Consider the following 21,354-nt stretch of genomic DNA (forward strand, 5'->3'; position numbering starts at 1 on the left):
CTCTTATTAGCAGTTCCTCAAAATGTCATTCCCTCTTATTAGTGGTTCTCGGCCAAAAGCCAGGAGGGAGCAATCTAATAGAAGGGGTGGGATGGGGAAGTTATGTTCTCCGGAGCCTCTGTATTTTCACAAGGGGAATCACAGGCTATGTGGGGAGTCACTGTGGAGTTCTGCGTGGAGAGACAAGGGCAGGACCCAGCCTGATTCAGTCCGGGGAGAGAGATGCGGGCTCAGCCGTGTTTGTCGGGGCTTGAACAAGGGCAGGACCCAGCCTGGTTCAGGGCAGGGAGAGAGATGCGGGCTCAGCAGTGTTTGTCAGGGTTTGAACAAGGGCAGGACCCAGCCTGGTTAAGTGCAGGGAGAGAGATGCGGGCTCAGGAGTATTTGTCGGGGCTTGAACAAGGGCAGGACCCAGCCTGGTTCAGTCCGGGGAGAGAGATGCGGGCTCAGCCGTGTTTGTCGGGGCTTGAACAAGGGCAGGACCCAGCCGGGTTCAGTCCGGGGAGAGAGATGCGGGCTCAGCAGTGTTTGTGGGGGCTTGAACAAGGGCAGGACCCAGCCTAGTTCAGGGCAGGGAGTCAGATGTGGGCTCAGGTGTGTTTGTCGGGGGCTTGAACAGGGCAGGAACCAGCCTGGTTCAGCGCAGGGAGAGAGATGTCGGCTCAGGAGTGTTTGTTAAGGGGTTGAACAAGGGCAGAAATCAGCCTGCTTCAGTGCAAGGAGCAAGATGCGGGCTCAGGAGTGTTTGTTGGGTGCTTGAACAGGGCAGGCCCCAGCCTGCTTCAGTGCAGGAGACAGATGCAGGTTCAGGAGTGTTTGTCGGTGGTTTGAACAAGGGCAGGACCCAGCCTGGTTCAGGGCAGGGACAGAGATGAGGGCCCAGGAGTATTTGTTAAGGACTTGAACAAGGGCAGAAATCAGCCTGCTTCAGTGCAGGGAGCAAGATGTGGGCTCAGGAGTGTTTGTCGGGGGCTTGACTCACACAAGCCGGTGGTTGCCTCCTCGGCAAGCTGTAAACAGACATCTGGTGCGGTGAGCTGGGAGGACGCAGTCTGAGAGAACTTCAGTGACTGGGCCGTGCTGGACTTGCGGGATTAGACGCACTTTCGGGGGGAAATGCCCACCACTCAGGAGTCCTTTCCTCTCTGCTTGCCCTCCCTTATGTCAGCCTGTTCTCAAGTCCTCCCCCTTCCGTCTGCAGCCTCAACTTTGGAAAGAGACATTTCCACCCTGCTCACCGGCCAGGGGTCCTGCTTCCATTTAGGATCAAAGTAAGATTCCCTTGCGCAACTCTGTACCGTCTGGGGTTACAAAGCACCTCCTTCTCTTTCTACTCCCTTTGAACCATTCAGTCCACAGAAAACTACAAGAGACAGAAGGTTCTCCCTAGGCTCGCTTTTCTCCTGGAGGGACAGCCCCGTGTCTTGGCTCCCCCGATCAGTCAAGTTTCTCAAGCATCGTCTCCCCTCGTGGCATCAAGCCCTTCCCCTTCCCCTTCTCCAGTCTGGCCCCCGGAGCTCTGCCTGTCCAAGCACAGGTACGCAGACTGCGTGTCCACCTCTCTGTCCAGATGGTCCTTGGTCTCCTGGCAGTATTTTGAGGCGGACTTCTGCTCCTTCTTTCTTTCTCTGGCTGAGTCGGGTCCTAGTTGCAGCACCCAGCGTCTTCACTGGATCATGTGGGACCTTTTGTTTATGCAGCGTACAGACTCTCTGGTTATGGGGCAGAGGCTCGGTTGCCCCATGGCATGTGGGATCTTAGTTCCCCAGACAGGGATGGAACCCATGTCCCCTGAACTGCAAGATATAGGTTCCTAACCACTGAGCCACCAGGGAAGTCCCGGGACTTTCGCCATTATGACGCTGCAATCATTCCTTCTGACCAGTCTTCACCGGACACCTTTTCACCTGTTAGGACCCAGAGTCTCCCAAAGCTCTGCACTTCCTGAGCCAGGCTTTGGCGTGCCTCGACACACCATCACAGGACCACTGGGTCACCGGAAACGGAATATACCATAAAGTGATTTGAGTTCCTCCTCCTTTTTACTCTGCCCCTTCCGTTGGCTCCTGACGACACTTGTTGCCATGTAGCTGAGTGATATTTCCTCTTTTACTCAACGTGTACTTACTTGGCTGCCTTGGGTGTCAGCCGCAGCAGGCAGGGTCTTTGCTGTGGCATCCAGCAACGAATGTTCTTTAGCTGTGGCATCTGGGATCTAGCTCCCCGGTCACGGATCGAACCTGGGCCCCCCAGTACTGGGAACATGGAGTCTCAGCCTCTGGATCACCGGGGAAGGCCCAGTGACTTACATTTAAAAACGCACGCCGCGTTTAACATTAGAAAAGGGACTGAGTTTATCAATTCATCTTGCAGACTTAAATCCCTGTTTGAGATCTCTAGCCGTCTCTTGTCCAAATGACGGAACTTGTTCCCCATACGTGAAGCTCCTTTTATGTGAGGTTATTAGAGAAATGTGTTTGGGTGTTGGTTGAAAGGCACAAATAACACTGGAATCTCGGACCTTATCACAGAGCCAGCTCCCACCAAGCCCTCCTCTTTGGATGGCTCCTGGGGTTTCTTCCTTTTGACTATTACGAATGGCGCTGCAGTGAATATCTACGTGCAAGTTTCTGTCTGGACAAACTTTCTCATCTCTCTTGAGTACTCACCCAAGACTGGAAATGCTGAGTAACGTACGGTCGACCTCTGTTTTGCTTTTTAACACATTTATTGACCAGGGGATTCTGGCAGAAACGAACACCTGTGGCTGGCAATTTCTTAAGTGAACACTGAGACACTCCAGACAGGCAACAAAAGACGCATTCATGTCTCTGCTCAGTAAGTTCTTAAGAAACTGGCCAAGTTAACCTGCACTGCCTCCTGACTCAGTCTTAAATACTGCTTCTGTATTGAGGCCCTCTCATGGACCCTACAGGCCCAGACTTAAATGAGGTGCCTAGCACTGTTATCCCTAAGACACTGTTATCGCAGCGTGTAGCAATTTGCAATTTCTGTGGGTCCTTATTATATGCCTCCTATTAAATTCCACATTGCATGGGAGTCAGATCACATCCATCTGGTCTACCACTGCTAGGAAACAAAAGCCAGCAGGTGCTGTGAGCTATCTAGCCCACAAACTTCTGGGATATACTTTGAGCTACTGCTTCCAAGGAGTTCTGGGCAGAGAAAGGAAGGTGTGCGTCCAGAGCTAACAGGAGGAGAGTGGGCGGCCCGTGAATCCACAGGGACTCTCACAAGACCGGAGCTGCTTCTTTCCGACACCTTCAGCAGCATTCTGGGGACCCTGCAGCCAACAGGCTCAAGGCTGAGTTCCCTTCATCCCCAAACCCGGGAGCCAAGTTCTCGTTGGACAGTGTGAGGGGAAGGGGGTGGTGGTGGGGAGGGGTTGTCAGGACAGTCATAGGGACAAACTGCAGTTTGCAGAGGAATAGAGGCACAAAAATGAGAGAAGTCAAATAGCAGTGACCCATATACACTACGCATATGCATAAGAGAGCTAGCTAGTGGGAAAAGGCCGGATAGGACAGGGACCTCAGCCCACTGCTCCGTGATGAGCTAGAGGGGTGGGGTGGGAGAGTGGGAGGGAAGTTTAAGAGGGAGGGGAAATAGGTATAGTAAACATGTAGCTGATCCGCTTTCCTGCATGGCAGAAACCAACGCAGCATTGGAAAGCCGCTATCCTCCAATTAAAAGTAATTAAAAAAAAAAGTACCGTTAGAGAAAGGAGAGCTGGGTGAAAAAACCTCAGATCCCAGTCCTCGAGAAGAGGTTAAAAACCTGCCCTAAGAGTAACCAGGAGACACAGGTTCGATCCTTGGCTCAGGAAGATCCTCCTGGTGAAGGAAATGGCAACCTACCCCAGTATTCCTGCCTGGGAAATCTCATGGACACAGGAGCCTAGCGGGCTACAGTCTACAGGGGGGTCGTGAAAGAGTCAGACGTATCTGAGCCACTAAACAACTGGGCGCTCTTCTCAAGGGACCGTGAACCTAGTGGTAGATGACCAGTAGGAACCCCGCAGGGATGCTAAAAACACACGCACATCGCCGCCACGCCAGATCCAGCCTTGGACCGGCCAACAACTCGCCTCATCAACATGACTGCGTGTTAGTAAGGGGATCAGCAGAGAACAAACAGCTCATCACCCGGGGGCCTGGCGTTTCCCAAGAGCGAGCACTCGAGACTGACATTTCACAGCTTCCCGGAGGTGAACTCGAGAATCCTGAAGACCGCAGTCACAAGGGAGCGGTGGGAGGCGGAGGGAAGAGCTGGCATTCGAGAGGCTTCGCATTTTCTCCATCAGTGGGCATCTCAAACGAGTCTAAGGAAAATATTCTCCTTAAATAAAAATGGATGAATCAGGGACTTTCCCGGCGGTCCCGTGGTGAGGACTCCACCTTGCAAAGGCAGGAGGTGTGGGTTCGATTCCTGGCTGGGGAACTAGATCCCACAAGCTTCGTGGTCAAAAACGCAGGGCGTAAAACAGAAACAATATTGTGACAAATTTCAACAGACTTTAAAAAATGGTCCAGATTAAAATAATAATAATAATAATATATATATATATTTAAAGGATGGTGCAGCTAATAAGGCAAGAGTGTGTTCTGTGGGCTGCCTTAAACAGCGTGGGCCCACGATGAAATAAATAAATAAATATGAGTCAGTTCTGCACCCGGACAATGGTGATGCAATTCCAAACATCCTTGATAGTTTAATTACCCAAGATTCCTATGTGTTTCCTTGCGGCTCACGGTTAACAGTGTGGGGAATGATGACGTTTTCTGGAGTGTTGCCCTGAGTGTTAACCTTTAAGAGCCAACCCCAGCACTGGCCTCACAAGTTACAAAACTTAATTGTGCCTCAATTCGTCTCCTCAAGACGTTAAGACTTAGAGGGGGTAAAAAGGAGCAGTCTCGGGCTTCCCGGATGGCTCAGCAGTAAGGAATCTGCCTGCCGATGCAGAAGACCCAAGTTCGATCCCTGGGTCGGGAAGATCCCCTGGAGAAGGGAATAGCAACCCACTCCAGTATTCTGGCCTGGAGAATCCCATGGACAGAGGAGCCTGGCGGGCTACAGTCCCTGGGGTCACAAAGACTCGGAGCAATTAAACTTCAGCATTCAGTTCATTGACTAGAATTTCTGGGATGGTGATGAAAAGGTACTAAAGGAGGAATCCTTTTTTTTCTGACTTTTAAACAGAACAGTGAGTACACCACCAGTTAAGAGTATGGACTCGGGTTACAGAGAAATAGGCATTCTTTAGAATAAATATCTATCCTTATCTGACCACGACTCTGAATGTGGAATGCAAGCCAATTCTTCCACAAAGCAGATTTTATAAACAAGTCATTTTAAATGCCTGTGTAATATATGAACTCACCACCTCTTTGACGAGGTTCTCAGTGAGTAAATGTATTTAATGGCATGTTTCCCACGGTCTCATGTTTAATAAGAGATGCAAAGACTTGCCATTTACAGCAACTTGGGTGGACCCAGAGATGATCGTACTAAGTGAAGGAAGTCAGAGAAAGACAAATACTGTCTGATATCATTTATATGTGCAACATAAAACAAATGATAGAAACGACCTTATTATTCACAAGACGCAAATATGTGGGAAGAATGTGATCACTTACAAATGAGGTAAGTGACCATTCCCCTGAGAACCTTTATCTGCTGTGTGTAAAGAAAGCTTGGTTCACTTATCATATGTAAATGCCTCCTGTATATAAAATAGATAAGAGGGACATACTCTACTCAATATTCTGGAATGACCTAGAATGGGAAACAATCTGAAAATGAATAAATACATGTATATCACCAAATCAGTTTGCCGAACACCTAAAGCTAATACAACATTGTAAAACAAGTATATTTCAATAAGAACTTAAAAAATCTACATATGCAAATGTCATCTTACAATATTAATACTGTTTGTGGCTTAAAAAAAAAAAGTCAGTCACAGTTATGTTTTACATTTGTTAGAGGAATTTTTTTTTAAGTCTTTATTGAGCTTGTTACAATATAACTTCGGTGCTATATTTTGGATTTTTTAGCACCCCAACCAGGGACTGAAGTGACACCCCCAGCACGGGATGGTGAAGTGGACATTAGGGAAGTCCCTGAAGATGAATTATTTTTTAAAAGAGAATGATAAAATCATACTCACATACAAATAAAACAGAAACAAGTGTCAAAAGTTTTATTCAATTAAACTAACTGGTGAGGGAAACAGTAAGATGTTACAAGCGATTTCAGGGAGAGTTCAAAGAACAGACACGTATATGGGCCATGAAGAAATATCGAGATCAATTAGCTGAAATGGTGCAAAACTGGTCAAAGGCCAGAAATAATCACGAACAATCATCGCAGGCACACACATCTCTGTCATTTTTCTAAGACCTTACAGAGTTGAAAATCAGCTTAATGACAATCAGTAACAGAGAACACTTGGGGGGCGGGCACCCAGTAGGAACACCCCGTGATTATATTCTCATTTTCAATGATGTTCCCACCGCAAAAGGCTGAGGAAGTCTGTTGTTTAGTTGCTAAGTTGTATCTGACTCCTTGTGACCCCATGGACTGCAGCATGCCAGGTTTCTGGAGGAAATCTATTAGAGGGGGTTAATCGCCAGACGGTAATGTTGGTAAATTGTTCCCCAAATGGGTTCTTGGTGGTACCAAGACTGCATTGTCTAGTTCAATTCTATCTGTACCAAAGAGCGTATTAGAAAAATAAACGATCTTAAAGGAAATGATTTCTCTGAGGTAGAAAACGTTCTCAAACATGCATATGCACCTTGATCTAAGACTCAGGCTACAAAGATGTTCACACCGACGCAAACAACGGATAGTGGTCACAGGCTCTGACCACAGGTCCAGAGCGCTCTGAAGGACACAGGAAGAATGCCAACGTCTGCTGATAAAGAGAGTCGCTTATTAAAAGCTCATCCGTGATGTGAATTTCCCAGTCAGATTACAAACAGAATGACCACCTCACTTGTATCAGTTGCTATTGCCCCTGAAGACCAAAAAACACTGAAGACTGATATAGTACTCGATGTCTATAAATATAAATAAATATGTACCTACATATATATACATACAAGCACATACATATATGCATACATATTTTACAGTTGCCAGCCAGGGCTGAGAACACCAAGGAAGATAAAGGACGTGAGGCTAAATCATTCAGATACTAAGCACGATTATCCGAGTGAGAATTTTCCATCTTGTGCTCTGGGCTGGTCTGCCGTCTGCGTGTCAAGTGAGAGTTTGCGCCCCCATGGAGAGCGTGGGCCCGGCCCTCCGCGGGCTGAGAAGGCTGAAGGCCGGACCGGGAGAGGTCTGGGCGCGGGGCTTCCCTCCAGCTCCTCCGGGCGTCCCCCGGGCCCTCTCCTGGCGGGGGCCCCCGGGGTGGGGCGCGGGCGCCGGCTCAGTCGTAGGGCGGCAGGCCGAACAGCTCGGGCTGGAAATCCTGCAGGGAACCCAGCACGAGGGTGGCCTTGGAGGTCAGGTCTGGGTTCAGGTTTCCGTCGGGGACCATGACCACCTGCATCCCGGCAGCGAGGGCCGCCTCCACCCCGTTGGGCGCGTCCTCGAAGACCAGGCACTGCGGGGCGAGGGAGGGGGGAAAAAAAAGAGGGTTGAGTGGTCCCAGTCGGTTCTCAGGCGCCTCGCCTGGGTGGGCACGGTCCCCGTGGGCGGCGGCTGAGTCCGCCTGTGGGCACGGCCGGAGTTCTGCGGGGCCCAGGAAGGGTGTGGACGGGGGCTGCCCGCGCCATCACCCGTGAGAGGGGTGGAGGGGGCCGGCACGCCCCCCATCCGACCGCAGCCCGCCCTGGCACCGCGCGGCGGGCTGGCCCATCGCTCTCAGCCCCGCAGTGGCACCGAAAGCTGGCAGAGCTCAGCGGGAAGCCCAGGTTCTAGGCTCACCACTTTATTTTAGTGGAATCGTTCAGAAGCGGTCCTGTTGGAGCATGCCACCCACGAGAGGAGGCTGTGAACGGGAAGAAAAAGGCATGCGGGTGAGGCGTACAGTGACCTCACCGCTGGCCGCGTGTCAGGAGCAGCGGTGTGCTCATGAAACGTCACGCCGGGTCGGTGAGAAGCCCAGCCCGGGGGCGTGCAGGGCACGCCTCGGGAACTGCCTGAACACCAAGTGCGAGCGCTGGGGGCGCGGCACCTGTCCCGGCTTGCTCAGACACCGCCTGGAGGCTGGGGCGTCTGTACCCCGGAGGTCAGCGAGCTCCCCCGCGCGGCATCCTGAGACCGGCGCCCACGCCAGGTTCCCGTCAGTCCGCGCTCCGAGTGAGAGACGGGGCCTGCCCGGGGGTCAGCGGGCCGTCAGCCTCACACCCGCTTCCCTGCCGGGAGCACACGCTCCTGCAAAATCTCCCTGCGCCCCTGGAGCTCCACAGTGGAGGTGAGGGCGCGTGCATGCTCCCGCAGTCTTGTCCGACTCTCTCTGACCCCGCGGACTGCAGCCCGCCAGGCTCCTCTGCCGTGGGACTCCCAGGCAAGAACACGGGAGCGGGCTGCCCTCCTCCAGCGCTCTCCCGGCCCAGGGACGGACCGCGTCCGCTGCGCCGCAGGCGGCCCCTTCCCCGGAGCCCCGCAGCCCCGCAGCCACCGCGCCCTCTACAGCGAGCTACAGCGAGTGGCCGTCTGCGGGGGCCGCGAGGCCGTCAGGAGGGCTGCGCCCTGCTCCACCGGGGCGCTCTCCTGGGCGCCTTCCGCACCGCGGCCCAGCACGCCGGGGGTGGACACCGCAGTGCTCACAGCACACACACCGCACACACTCACAGCACACACAACACACCCGGGACACACTCACAGTACACACAACACACCTGATATACACAACACACCCACGATACACACAACACACCCAATACACCCAACGCACCTAAAAGACACACAACACACATGATACACAGTACACACAACACACCCACGATACACACCACACAACACACCCGCAATACACACAACACACCCAACACATACAGCACACCCAACACACAAAACACACCCACAATACACACAACATACAACACCCACAACACACCCGCAACACACACAACACACGATACACAGTACACACAACACACCCACAGTACACAACACACCCAACATACACACAACACACATGATACACAGTACACACAACACACGATACACAGTACACACAACACACCCACAGTACACAACACACCCAACATACACACAACACACACGATACACAGTACACACAACACACATGGGACACACAGTACACACAACACACCCGCAATACACAACACACCCACGATACACACCACACAACACACCCGCAATACACACAACACACCCGCAATACACAACACACCCACGATACACACCACACAACACACTCGCAATACACACAACACACCCACGATACACACCACACAACACACCCACAATACACCCAACACACCCAACACATACAGCACACCCAACACACACAGCACACCCAACACACACACAATACACACAACTCACACAGCACAATACACCCACTCACACAACACACACAACACAACACACCCACTCACACAACACCCAACACAAAATACACCCACACACAACACAAACACAATACACACAGAACACAACACACAGTATACACATACATACACGAGACACTGCTCTGCAGCAGGCTCGCCGACTTGCTTTCTTTCCCTTCCATCTTCCCTTCCCTCTGGGGCTGAGCGGTGCATCCGCCAAAGAGGCGAGGACCAGCCGTCAGCCCCAGGCAGCGTACAGGGTGGGGGATGCCCGGCAGGCCTCGGGCGGTCCCGGACCCCGCCGGCCCTCCACCTCGGACCCCGCCGGCCCTCCACCTCGGACCCCGCCGGCCCTCCACCTCGGCCTGAGGGGACGCCTTCCCCCCTCAGACAGCGGGGACTCCGGCTCTCGCCCCGGCCGTGCGGAGACGCCTTCCCGCTGAGCCAGCGGGGACTCCGGCTCTCGCCCCGGCCGTGCGGAGACGCCTTCCCGCTGAGCCAGCGGGGACTCCGGCTCTCGCCCCGGCCGTGCAGAGACGCCTTCCCGCTGGGACAGCGGGGACTCCGCTCAGGCCGCCCAGGGGGTCTGCCCCTCTGAGCCGTGCGCTTCCTGCCGCTGCTGTTTCCCTCCCTGCCTTTTCAGGATACGACCCGCCTGGATCCTCAGCCTCCTTGGGGTTTTATTCGGGACCTGCACAGGCACTGAAACGTCAACTGGCGTTCTGTTTCTGAGACCACGAGGGTTCTGAAGCGTGGTGTGGGCCGCCTGGGACCTTTTGGAGGGGCCGAGGAAGAGATGTTAGCTGATTCCTTGGCCTCACGGTGTTTGGCTTGAGTTACGAAAACAGCTTAGATGGTGCATTTGTGAGAGGCTCCTTCCGACGAGCATGTGGGCGGGAGTGAGGAGAGAGCGGAGGGTCCGAAACGGGGTCACGGAGCAAAGCAGGGGCCCAGGACAATGTCCTTCTCCGAGAAGAGCGGACAGCGCTTCACACCTGACGGCCCGTCCACAAGCGCGCGAAGGCGATACATCAAACGCAGAGAAATGAACACGCGCCCTTGATGCTGCAGCAGCAAACGGCGGACTGACACGGACTTAAAGCTGTGCAGATCTTCAGAGCACCGAGCCGGGAGGCATGGCAGACACCCTGCTTCCGGAAGTTTCGCTCTTTCTGTCGGCGTGTTTATTGGTTTCTCGTTTCCCTGCACCATTTGTCCCCACCTAATTCTGGAAGGAACCGCTCTGATTCCCAAGGAGACGTGAACCACGATGCTCAGCACGTGGGCGGCAGAGGAAAGAGGGGCGGGGGTCAGGGAGGCCAGTCTCAGTGTCCACGGGGGCAGAGGACCCATGGGGCCTGTTAGCAAGAGGGCCAGCGGGAGCTCATACTGAGAGTGAGTCCGGCCACGTCCTCGAAATGACTCATGGAAAAGCCAAGCAGACAGGCTGGGGCATGCGCACCCATCCACTTGGGATGCTGACTGTCCTCAAAGGGCGAAAGCAGTTGTGGGGTGTGTGTGTGTTGTGGGGTGTGTGTGTGTTGTGGGGTGTGTGTGTGTTGTGGGGTGTGTGTGTGTGTGTGTGTGTGTGTGTGTGTGTGTGTGTGTGTGTGTTCTGTCTGTCCTCAAAGGGCAAAAGCAATCCTGGTCTGTGTGTCTGTGTGTGTGTGTCTGTCTGTCTGTCTGTCCTCGAAGGGCAAAGGCAGCAGACAGACTGGGGCATGGGTGCCCATCCACTTGGGATGCTGACTGTACTCAAAGGGCAAAAGCAGTCGTAGTTTGTGTGTGTGTGTGTGTGTGTGTGTGTGTGTGTGTGTGTGTGTGTCTGTCTGTCTGTCTGTCTGTCTGTCTGTCTGTCTGTCTGTCTGTCTGTCCTCAAATGGCAAAAGCATTCGTGGTCTGTGTGTCTGTCTGTCTGTCTGTCCTCGAAGGGCAAAAGCAGCAGACAGGCTGGGGCATGGGTGCCCATCCACTTGGGATGCTGACTGTACTCAAAGGGCAAAAGCAGTCGTAGTCTGTGTGTCTGTATATGTGTGTGTGTGTGTCTGTCTGTCTGTCCTCAAAGGGCAAAAGCAGTCGTAGTCTGTCTGTCTGTCTGTCCTCAAAGGGCAAAAGCAGCAGACAGGCTGGGGCATGGGCGCCCATCCACTTGGGACGCTGTCTGTCCTTAAAGGGCAAAAGCAGTCGTAGTCTGTGTGTCTGTATGTGTGTGTATGTCTGTCTGTCTGTCTGTCTGTCCTCAAAGGGCAAAAGCAGCAGACAGGCTGGGGCATGGGCGCCCATCCACTTGGGATGCTGAGTGTCCTCAAAGGGCAAAAGCAGTCGTGGTCTGTGTGTCTGTATGTGTGTGTGTGTGTGTCTGTCTGTCTGTCTGTCCTCAAAGGGCAAAAGCAGCAGACAGGCTGGGGCATGCGCGCCCATCCACTTGGGATGCTGACTGTCCTCAAAGGGCAAAAGCAGTCGTGGTCTGTGTGTGTGTGTGTGTGTGTGTGTCTGTCTGTCTGTCTGTCCTCAAAGGGCAAAAGCAGCAGACAGGCTGGGGCATGGGCGCCCATCCACTTGGGACGCTGTCTGTCCTTAAAGGGCAAAAGCAGTCGTAGTCTGTGTGTCTGTATGTGTGTGTGTCTGTCTGTCTGTCTGTCTGTCCTCAAAGGGCAAAAGCAGCAGACAGGCTGGGGCATGCGCGCCCATCCACTTGGGATGCTGAGTGTCCTCAAAGGGCAAAAGCAGTCGTGGTCTGTGTGTCTGTATGTGTGTGTGTGTCTGTCTGTCTGTCTGTCCTCAAAGGGCAAAAGCAGCAGACAGGCTGGGGCATGCGCGCCCATCCACTTGGGACGCTGTCTGTCCTTAAAGGGCAAAAGCAGTCGTGGTCTGTGTGTCTGTGTGTGTGCTTGCGTGTGCACGCACGCGCACTCAGTCGTGTCTGACTCCTTGCGACCCCGTGGACTGTAACCCGCCAGGCTCCTCTGTCCATGGGATTCTCCAGGCAAGAACCCTGGAGTGGGTCGCCATGCCCTCCTCCAGGGGATCTTCCTCACCCAGGGGTCGAGCCCACATCTCCTGCGCTGGCAGGCGGATCCCTTAGTGCTGCACCAAGTCTGCGCTGTGAATACCGTCCAAAGGAGAACAGAAACCCTGACTGCAGACACTGTGCCGGCAGCTCCTCAAATCCCTTCCTTCTGGGCCTCTCACCCGGCCTCCTCACTTCACAGCTCTGAGAAAACACTTTCCTCGGGCGCCAGGCGGACTCTTGTTGACACCACCACGAAGAATTTGAGAAGTACAGAGACGGCGAAAGAGAATTTGAAGTCTTTAAAAGCGAACTGCAACAGGGAAGAAGAAATCTGACTCCACATTAGATCTGTTTCTTTCCCTTTAACCTTTTCTTCTATTGCTTTTGTGTGAGTTAAGAAAGTTGCTGAGAGCCTGAAATATTGTTGCTGTTTACTGGCTTAGTCACACTGGACTCTTTGCGACCCCATGGTCAGCAGCCCACCAGGCTCCTCTGTCCATGGGATTCTCTAGGTAAGAATACTGGAGTGGGTTGCTGTTTCCTCCTGTAGGGAATCTTCCCGACTCAGGGATCCAACCCCGAGTCTGCTGCATTGGTGGGCGGATTCTTTAGAAGCCCCTAGCCTGAAATACACAGGAAAGCCATTCTCAAGGCTCTGACGTTTAAAGGGCTGACGCTTTTCCATTCTTACAGAGGTAAAAACCTGTCTTATAATGTTATTACAAGAACCAAAGATTTCTGCACCCAGAACTTGGTCATAACCAAGCATGCCTCCCTTCTCTTGCCTTGAAAATGTTTTGCTGAAACCCTTCAGGGAGTCTGGGGTTTTGTGGCGGGGGAGGGTGAGCCACCCGTCTCCTCGCTGACCCTGCAGTAAACTTTTCTCAGCTCCAAACCCTGGTGTTTCAGCCCTGCCTGGCCTCGCTGTGTGCCAGGCACACGCGCATGTGTTGGGTCACGCAACCGGCCGGTCCACTAAACGGTGTATGAGGAGACTGTGGCAGAAAACACGGCAGCGGGTGTGCAGTGGGGTGTGTGGTTTACAGGAAACGGGGCTCCCGGGCATCTCAGCCCAGGCCTAGCCCTCACCCAAGCCCAACAGAGCAGCCAGCCGCAGGACGGAAAACACACAGCCCCAATCCTGTCAAGAGCCAGCAGCGGCACCACTCCGGGTGCCCGCTAACCCCAGCGCCGGCTGCACGGGGATAGAACCGGCTTCTGGGGCGTTCCACGGCAGCTGGAATCGTGAGCTTTCCCCGCCTTCTTAGAAGCGGCGAGACTGCAACCCAGAATGATGACTGGATTGTGAAGCAGCAGTCAAAATGCCTCAGGCAGCTTTTACGTGCTCACTATTCTCTGCTTTCTTTGCTTCCTGAGACCAGGGGTGCACAGCCTCTGGGATCTAATGCCTGATGCTCTGAGGTGGAGCTGATGTCATGATCATAGAAATCACACACACAGTAAACGGAAAATGCTCTTGAGTCGTCTCCAAGCCAGCCCCCCTGCTCCAGTGTAAGGGAAAACCGTCTTCCATGAAACTGGGCCCTGGCGACCACAAGGCTAGGGAGCGCTGCCTAAGACCGAACGGTCTTGTCAGGACCACTCGTGGTGGAAAGGGAGCCAGGGACGAGAAGTGTGCACACTCCATGCGTGACTCCTGCGCGGGCTGCCTAGGTATTGAAATTAAAGAACGGATCTCTGAAAGGTACCCGGAAAGAGTCTGCCCGGGAATCACAGGACTTAAGGGGCAGAAAACCACTGAAAGGCACAAGCCAAAGCAACACAACTCACGCCTTACCCCAACAAAAGGAGGACGCGTGCACGACTGAGCAGCTGAGCACACACGCACGTGCTTTCCTGGCAAGGCCCTCAGTGCCCGCCGGCGGTTTCCAGCCACCACGCCGGCTGGCAGGTGTTGACCTGCACTTCCCTCCTTCCTTTCCGTCACTTCGCTGCTCCCTCAGTGACCCGCCCAGCCCTCCCAACTCTGCCTTGACGGGTCGCACTTGACCTAAATCTCAGTCACACCTTCTTGGAAAATGTGACTCTGGATGACATGCACATAGGTCTCTGCAGAGAGACCCTCCCGGTAACGAAGGCGAGGGTCGTGAGGTTGCTGCAGCAGGTGGAGAGGCTGGGGGCGCAGAACGCCCTTCCCCGCTCCCCCTGCACCTCACGCCCTGGCCCTGACACCCGTGGATACTGGGCAGCCCTGTACCCAGGTCACAGGTGTGGAGCCCTGTGTGGACCCGGGTCATCCAGAACAGACCAAGCTCCACGGCAACTGTTGAGGTGAGGCCCCCTGAGCTACGCGGTCGTTCCCGACTGTGTATTAGAGAAAACATCCACCCTGTAACGCCCTAACAGCCAGTCACCTAATACCACCCCCCAGCAGGAATCGGCTTTGTCCTGAGGCTGCAGACATCGGCTACTTTGAAATCGTCGGCTCTCCCGTGAGCCGCTGTTCTGACAGTGTCTTCCGCTCTGACAGACTCGAGTCTGACATAGTCTAGGTCTGGAACGTCTTTGCCAACTTGCACACAAGCCACCAGACACAAACCTTTAACCTACGGGGGTGATGCTTGGAGCTCGGCGCCCATAGCAGGCACCCTGGAACAGACTTCCAAGAGTCTCAGGCAGCGGCTGGTCAGGAACACTCCTCTCACAGCGCCTGTGTGGCTGTGACCAGGCGGGTCTGCAGGAGAGGCAGCCCTCCCGCTACGGTGCCAGGCAGACAGCGGGCACCTGAGCGGCGCCTGCAACATCTGGGGCGGGGGCCGAAGGGCCCCGTTCGGGACTCAGAGCCACACAGGGGCCGCAGAGCATTACTCGGAGGACAGAAGCCGGCCAGCACCCTGCTGTCACCATCCTCGGTGAGGGACCTGCGCCAACCGAGGCTCAGAGGTGAGCTGAAGGTCACAGCGGCAGGCGGGTCACAGCGTTTAGGGACGGCGCCCGGGTTTCCAGAATCCGGCGTTCTTTTCACTTCACCAGGCTGAGGGCTCAAATATATCTGGATTTCATCTCCAGAACAGATGAGCTTAATTAAACTGTAGCCGGAGGGGTTTAATTTAGAAGGGATGACATTTGCAAAGAACGACTCGGGAGGGGAAGCGACGCGTTTCAGGGGCTCAGCACCTGCGGGTGGCGAACCTACTTCTTCAGAGATGCTCAGACTCGGCGGGAAGTCCTGTGGGATGGTCCACAAGCTTCGCCCAGCTGCTCGTCTGAACCTCTGGGGACTCAGGAGGTCCCCTAAAGACGAGCATCGTCAGGACTAAGACGCTCCACGTGCTAACGATGAAGATGCACGCAACAGAATCTCTGTGTGATGGTGGTGGACAGAAGGGACAGTGGATGGGTCAGGGAAATCCTTCAGAGGCAACATGGGGTCTGATGGACGACACAGCCCGTGCTGAGGCGAAGGGGAGTCCAGGCTTTCTGACGAGGAGGGCACTGGGGTCACTGTTACGGCAGAGGGAAGGAGAGCCTGCTTCCTGACAGCCTGGGTCTGAGGGCACTGGGGAGGGCCAGGCAGAGACAAGACAGGCCTGCCTGCGCCCTGGGCTGGCTGTGAGCAGAGGCGGCTAAGTATGAGAGGAGGGGGCTGGCTGTGAGCGGAGATGGTCTGGGTGAGATCAGAGATGGCTGCATGTGAGCAGAGGTGGGTGAGTGTCAGAGGAGGTGAACTGGGTGTGAGAAGAGAGCTGGGTGTGATTAGAGATGGCTGGGTGTGAAGCAGAAATGGGTGAGCGTCAGAGGAGAGTGCTGGGTGTGAGTGGAGATGGGTTGCGTGTGATCAGAGATGGCTGGGGGCGAACAGAGCTGTGAGTGTGAGCAGAGGTGGGTGAATGTCAGAGGCAAGGGCTGGATGTGATCAGAGATGGCTGCATGTGAGCAGAGGTGTGTGAGCGTCAGAGGAGGTGGGCTGGGTGTGAGCGGAGGTGGCTCCCTCGGCCTTTTGTGGGGTACTGGTGACCCACAGCGCTGACCCAAGGCCCCCGCTGGCCTCCCGTGTTGACAGCTGGCCTCGACGATCACCCCGTAGGTGGCTAAGGCGTCTGAATACACACGAGCGGCTGAACCGTGTTTTGCAAGGTCCAGCGCTAAAGCCTGTCACCCAGTGGACTTGGAGACGGGGTCCCTGGAAGGCCTTTCAGGTGACTGAGTCCCAAGGGGCCCTCATCAGAGAGGGTGGGGGGCCCGCCAAGAAGAAGACGGGGAAGTCGTTCTGTCCGCCCCGCCCTCCCCGCCCCCAGAGGACCGCCCCCGTGAGGACACAGGAGGGAGCAGGACGCCCGGAGCAGCGCCCCCTGTGCCGGACCCCGGCTCAGGGCTGCTCCCTGTTGCAGCCCCCACACCCCCACCCCAGCCGGCGCTCCTGCTCTCCGGCCGCCCGAGCACGCCGTGACCACACGCCCGGGGCGAGCTGTGCGTCAAGCCCCACCGAGCACCTTCTCAGAGAAGAAGCGCCCGGGGACGGCTCAGACGGCAGCCGCCTGCGGTCTGCGCGGAGGGGACACGTGCTGGCCGGGTGAGGCAGCTCCGCACACGCCAGCGGAGCCGGCCCACGCCTCCTTCCGCCTGCCTTTGGCCGCGCTTCCCCAGCAGGCTTCGGCCGCAAACGGGCTTATCGCGGGACGGACCCGCGGAGGGGATTTTCCCACTCTGCCTGCAGACGCCGTGTACAGAGAGCCTGGTGGGGAAGGAAACGTGTGCTCGTGCACGCTCAGGCGTGTCCAACTCTCTGCGACCCCCTGGACTGCAGCCCACCAGGCTCCTCTGTCCGTGGGCTTCTCCAGGCCAGAATACTGCAGTGGGCTGCCATCCCCTCCTCCAGGGGATCTTCCCAACCCATGAATCAAACCCGAGGTTCCTTCACTGGCGGGCAGGTTCTTTACCCGAGCCACCTGGCGAGCCCCCATGCCACACTTAGCGACTGAACAACAATTCAGTAGGAGCTGAACCTTTGTTGTTGCTATTGTTGAGTCGCCAAGTCGTGTCTGATTGTTGCCGACCCCACAGACGGCAGCCCGCCGGGCCTCTCTGTCCATCACCATCTCCCGGAGTTTGTCCAAGCTTGCGTCCACTGACGCGGTTTAACCCAGTGTACAACTGATCCAGTGTTTCTCAGGCATTTTGTTCATTGTCACACCCTAAGAAGTCTTTGCGTTCGGATTTTTTTTTTTACCCTATAGGGTGACTCCCACCCCTTCCCCGCCCACTATACACTTGTCCCTGGTGGCTCAGCTGGTAAAGAATCCACCTGCAATGTGGGACACCTGGGTTTGATCCCGGCATTTAAAAGATCCCCTGGAGAAGGGAAAGGCTACCCACTCCAGCATTCTGCCCTGGAGAATTCCGTGGACTGTACAGTCCTTGGGGTCGTCAAGAGTCGGACATGACTGAGTGCCTTTCACTTTCACTCACCCAGGAAGAAGCTAAGTTGGAACTCTGCAGGAACCAGCAAGGGAGAAAGTGACCGGGTGAAAGAGTATACACTTGATGGGGTCCTGTGGGAAGCCAGGCGGACTGAGCTGGAAATAAGACCATAGCACCGTGATCACAGCTGTGGTTTACACACAGTCCACAGGCAAAACCAGGGGCGTAGGAAGAGGTTCTTTGTGCTGGAACAGTGAGACTGCCTAAGGATCCCCGCGAAGGGAGACAGGGCTGCCATTGGATTTCCTTGTTCCACGCCGTGGAGGTCGAGGCGCTTGAAACATATCAAACACGACGACTGGCGACACCTGAGGGGCTTCCTGGGTGGCTCAGCGGTTAAAGAACCCGCCTGCCAATGCAGGAGACACGGGTTTGATCCCTGGGTCGGGAAGATCCGCTGGAGAAGGAAATGGCAACCCATTCCAGTACTGTTGCCTTGGAGAATCCCATGGACAGAGGAGCCTGGGGGGTTTTAGTCCATCACGGGGTCCCAAGAGTCAGACTAACACACACACACACACACACACACAGCCATACTGGATGTGAACATGGAGATGAACACCTACCCAGATGACGTGAGCAGAAGTGTGTGTAGGAGGTATATGTCATAATCTCCTGTCCAGAAGAGTTAGATCTCTCCCATCGTTCCATCTCGGACAGCTGAGAGTGGGTCATTATATCTTTAAATAATGTGATTACACAGCATTGTTTGCTATGCATTCTAGGTCTATGGACTGTAGGTGGCCCATTTCTTTAAGATTTTTTTTTTCCACATGGACCATTTTGAAGGTCTGGTAAACATTGCTTCTGTCTGTGTGTTCGGTTTTGGGCCTTCAGGCAGGTGTGAATATTTGTTCCCCAACCAGGCATCAAACCCACACACCGGAAGGCAAAGTTCTGGACCACTGGACCGCCAGGGAAGTCCCAGGGGAGCCCGTGTCTTCATGGCAACTGGGAGCGCCCAGGACTAAGCGCTGCCTAAGTCACCCTGCCAAGCGGAGGGCCACGGACTGTGGCCTTTGATCTCCACAGGGCTGCCGGCAGGGGGAGGCGGTGCAGCGGGTCTGGGGGAGATGCGAAGGGTAAGGGCCTCCTGTTCAGGAGGTCACTGGGACCACTCAGTTGGGGAGGATGCAGGTGGGATCCAACGCAGGTATCACAGAGCCCGGGAGGCCCCTCGGGGCCGGCACAGGACCAGCTGGTTAGCATGGGAGCTGGACCAAGGGCTCCTGGAAGGGGGAGGTGAGACCTCTCGGGATGGAGGAGGACTTGAGGGCCTTCAGAAATGCAGAGCTCACAGAGCAGAGGCCTTCCTGTTGGGCAGCCAGATGCTGAATGTCAGGGGAGAGGAAGCAGGAAGGTGACAAGGGGTGGGGTTGGAGAGGAAAAAAAGAAAAACAGGGACTCCCTCGGCAGTAAAGGAGGCCCAGAGCACGCCACAGGGGCCCAAGGATTCTTCTAAGCTGAAGACACTTGAGAATCAACAGCAGTGGGAAGAGGCTCTTTTCTAAAGCCTCCTTACATTCCTCAAAGAAAGGCTCCCTGTGTGAGTGTCACTCATGCGCCTGTGTCCGACTCTGTGCAACCCCATGGACTGTAGCCCACCAGGCTCCTCTGTCCATGGGATTCTCCAGCAAGAATCCTGGGGTGGGTTGCCATGCCCTCCTCCAGGAGATCATACCCAGGTCTCTTGCATTGCAGGCAGACTCTTTACCATCTGAATGGGCTTAAAGCCCTTAAAAGCTCCCTGAGGAATTCAGTTGCCACAGACACTTCCCTAGTGGGGCAGCGGTACTGATGCAGGGAGCATAGGTTCCATCGCTGGTGGGGGAACTAAGATCCCACACCCCATGCCACGAGCGCCAAAGATTTAAAAAACCAGTAGGTCCCTTCCTCCTCTTGTGTTTCCTCCATAGAGAAGACCTACAGAAAATAAACCCTACACAATTATGAAAATGGTAACAGAATCATATATTTCGATAATTACCTTAAGTGTAAATGAATTAACATGCACCAAGTGGAAAGTGAAATTACCTTAAAAGTAAGTGAATTAAATGCACCTAGTGAAAAGTGAAAGTCGTTCAGTCATGTCCGACTCTTTGCGACCCCATGGACTATACGTGGAATTCTCCAGGCCAGAATAATGGAGTGGGTAGCCTTTCCCTTCTCCAGGGGATCTTCCCAAACAAGGGACTGAATTTAGGTGGATTACAGGTGGATTCTTTACCAGCTGACCGACCAGGCAAGCTGGAGTGGGTAGCCTATCCCTTCTCCAGCAGATTGTCCTGACCCAGGAATTGATCCAAGGCCTCCTGCATTGCAGGCGGATTCTTTACCAACTGAGCTACACTCCAACCAAAAGACATGGACTGGCTGGGCAGATCAAACAGGTACCTCAGTTTTGCTTGTTCCATTCTGTGGAGGTGAAGGGGTGCTTGGAAAATATTGAAGATGCTGACTGACTACTCTTGAGGGGCTTCTCAAGCTCATGTATGCACTTCCACTTTCTACATCACTCTGCCTGACACCCCCCCCAGATTGTATGTAATTATTTTATATAGTTAGGTTAATTGTGTTACCATTACGGCTTGCAACTGTAATGATCTTTTACTTTTTTTCATTTGGCTATGGACTGTGGAAACTGACAACCTTCACTATTGTGATTACATAACTATTACTCACTGAATACCACTGTCTCATCATTGGTCAACTGGAAAATAATACGATTCTGTATCGTCAAAACTGTATCACAAAAAAATCACTTAATAGAAACACCTGTAATCACTTTTTAAAATCCATATGGCTGTCAGAATTAAATTGGAATTTTTTTTAAAAAATATAAATGCCAAGGTACTGCTTGCTTTTCTCCAAAGCTCCAGATATGTTTCTGGTGAGCTGCCACGTTTGAAAACAACTGGACTATACGATGATCTTATACTTTTACCCAGTTTGTTTCATTTTTTCTGTTTCACATTCAGTGCTACTTCATTGATGTTTTCCAACCTCTCCATCTCTCTTTTTTTTCCCTCTGATGTTCTTTCTCTTTATCAAGCATAGTAGAAAAGCTTTGGTATACACATATATAAATAGTGTATTATAATACAATAGATACAATAAAATAGTGTATAAATACAAGATATATTGTAGAAAACTTGGGAATTTGGGCCTAACTAAAAAATTTGACATTTCGATTCCACTCGTTTGACTTAGTATTAATAGAGCGCTAGATTTCTAATTAAAAAAAAAAAATACAGATGCAACAGGCAACAAAGGCTTACTGTATAGCACAGGGAACTATAGTCAATATATTATAATAACCTGCAGTGGAAGATAATCTCAAAATAT

At 53.7% G+C, this 21,354-nt stretch overlaps 1 protein-coding gene across 1 annotated transcript in view; it reads right to left on the reverse strand.

The window, feature by feature from the left end:
- Positions 1-6,208: 6,208 nt before the first annotated feature.
- PUDP (pseudouridine 5'-phosphatase) overlaps positions 6,209-21,354 on the reverse strand; it is a 69,435-nt gene continuing 54,289 nt past the window's right edge. Inside the window, exon 4 of the mRNA XM_065915793.1 lies at positions 6,209-7,636. Coding sequence (XP_065771865.1) covers positions 7,460-7,636 — 177 coding nt within the window. The 3' untranslated portion in view covers positions 6,209-7,459. The remainder of the gene's footprint in view (positions 7,637-21,354) is intronic.

Source organism: Muntiacus reevesi, chromosome X (assembly GCF_963930625.1).
Source record: "Muntiacus reevesi chromosome X, mMunRee1.1, whole genome shotgun sequence".
Lineage (NCBI taxonomy): Eukaryota > Metazoa > Chordata > Mammalia > Artiodactyla > Cervidae > Muntiacus > Muntiacus reevesi.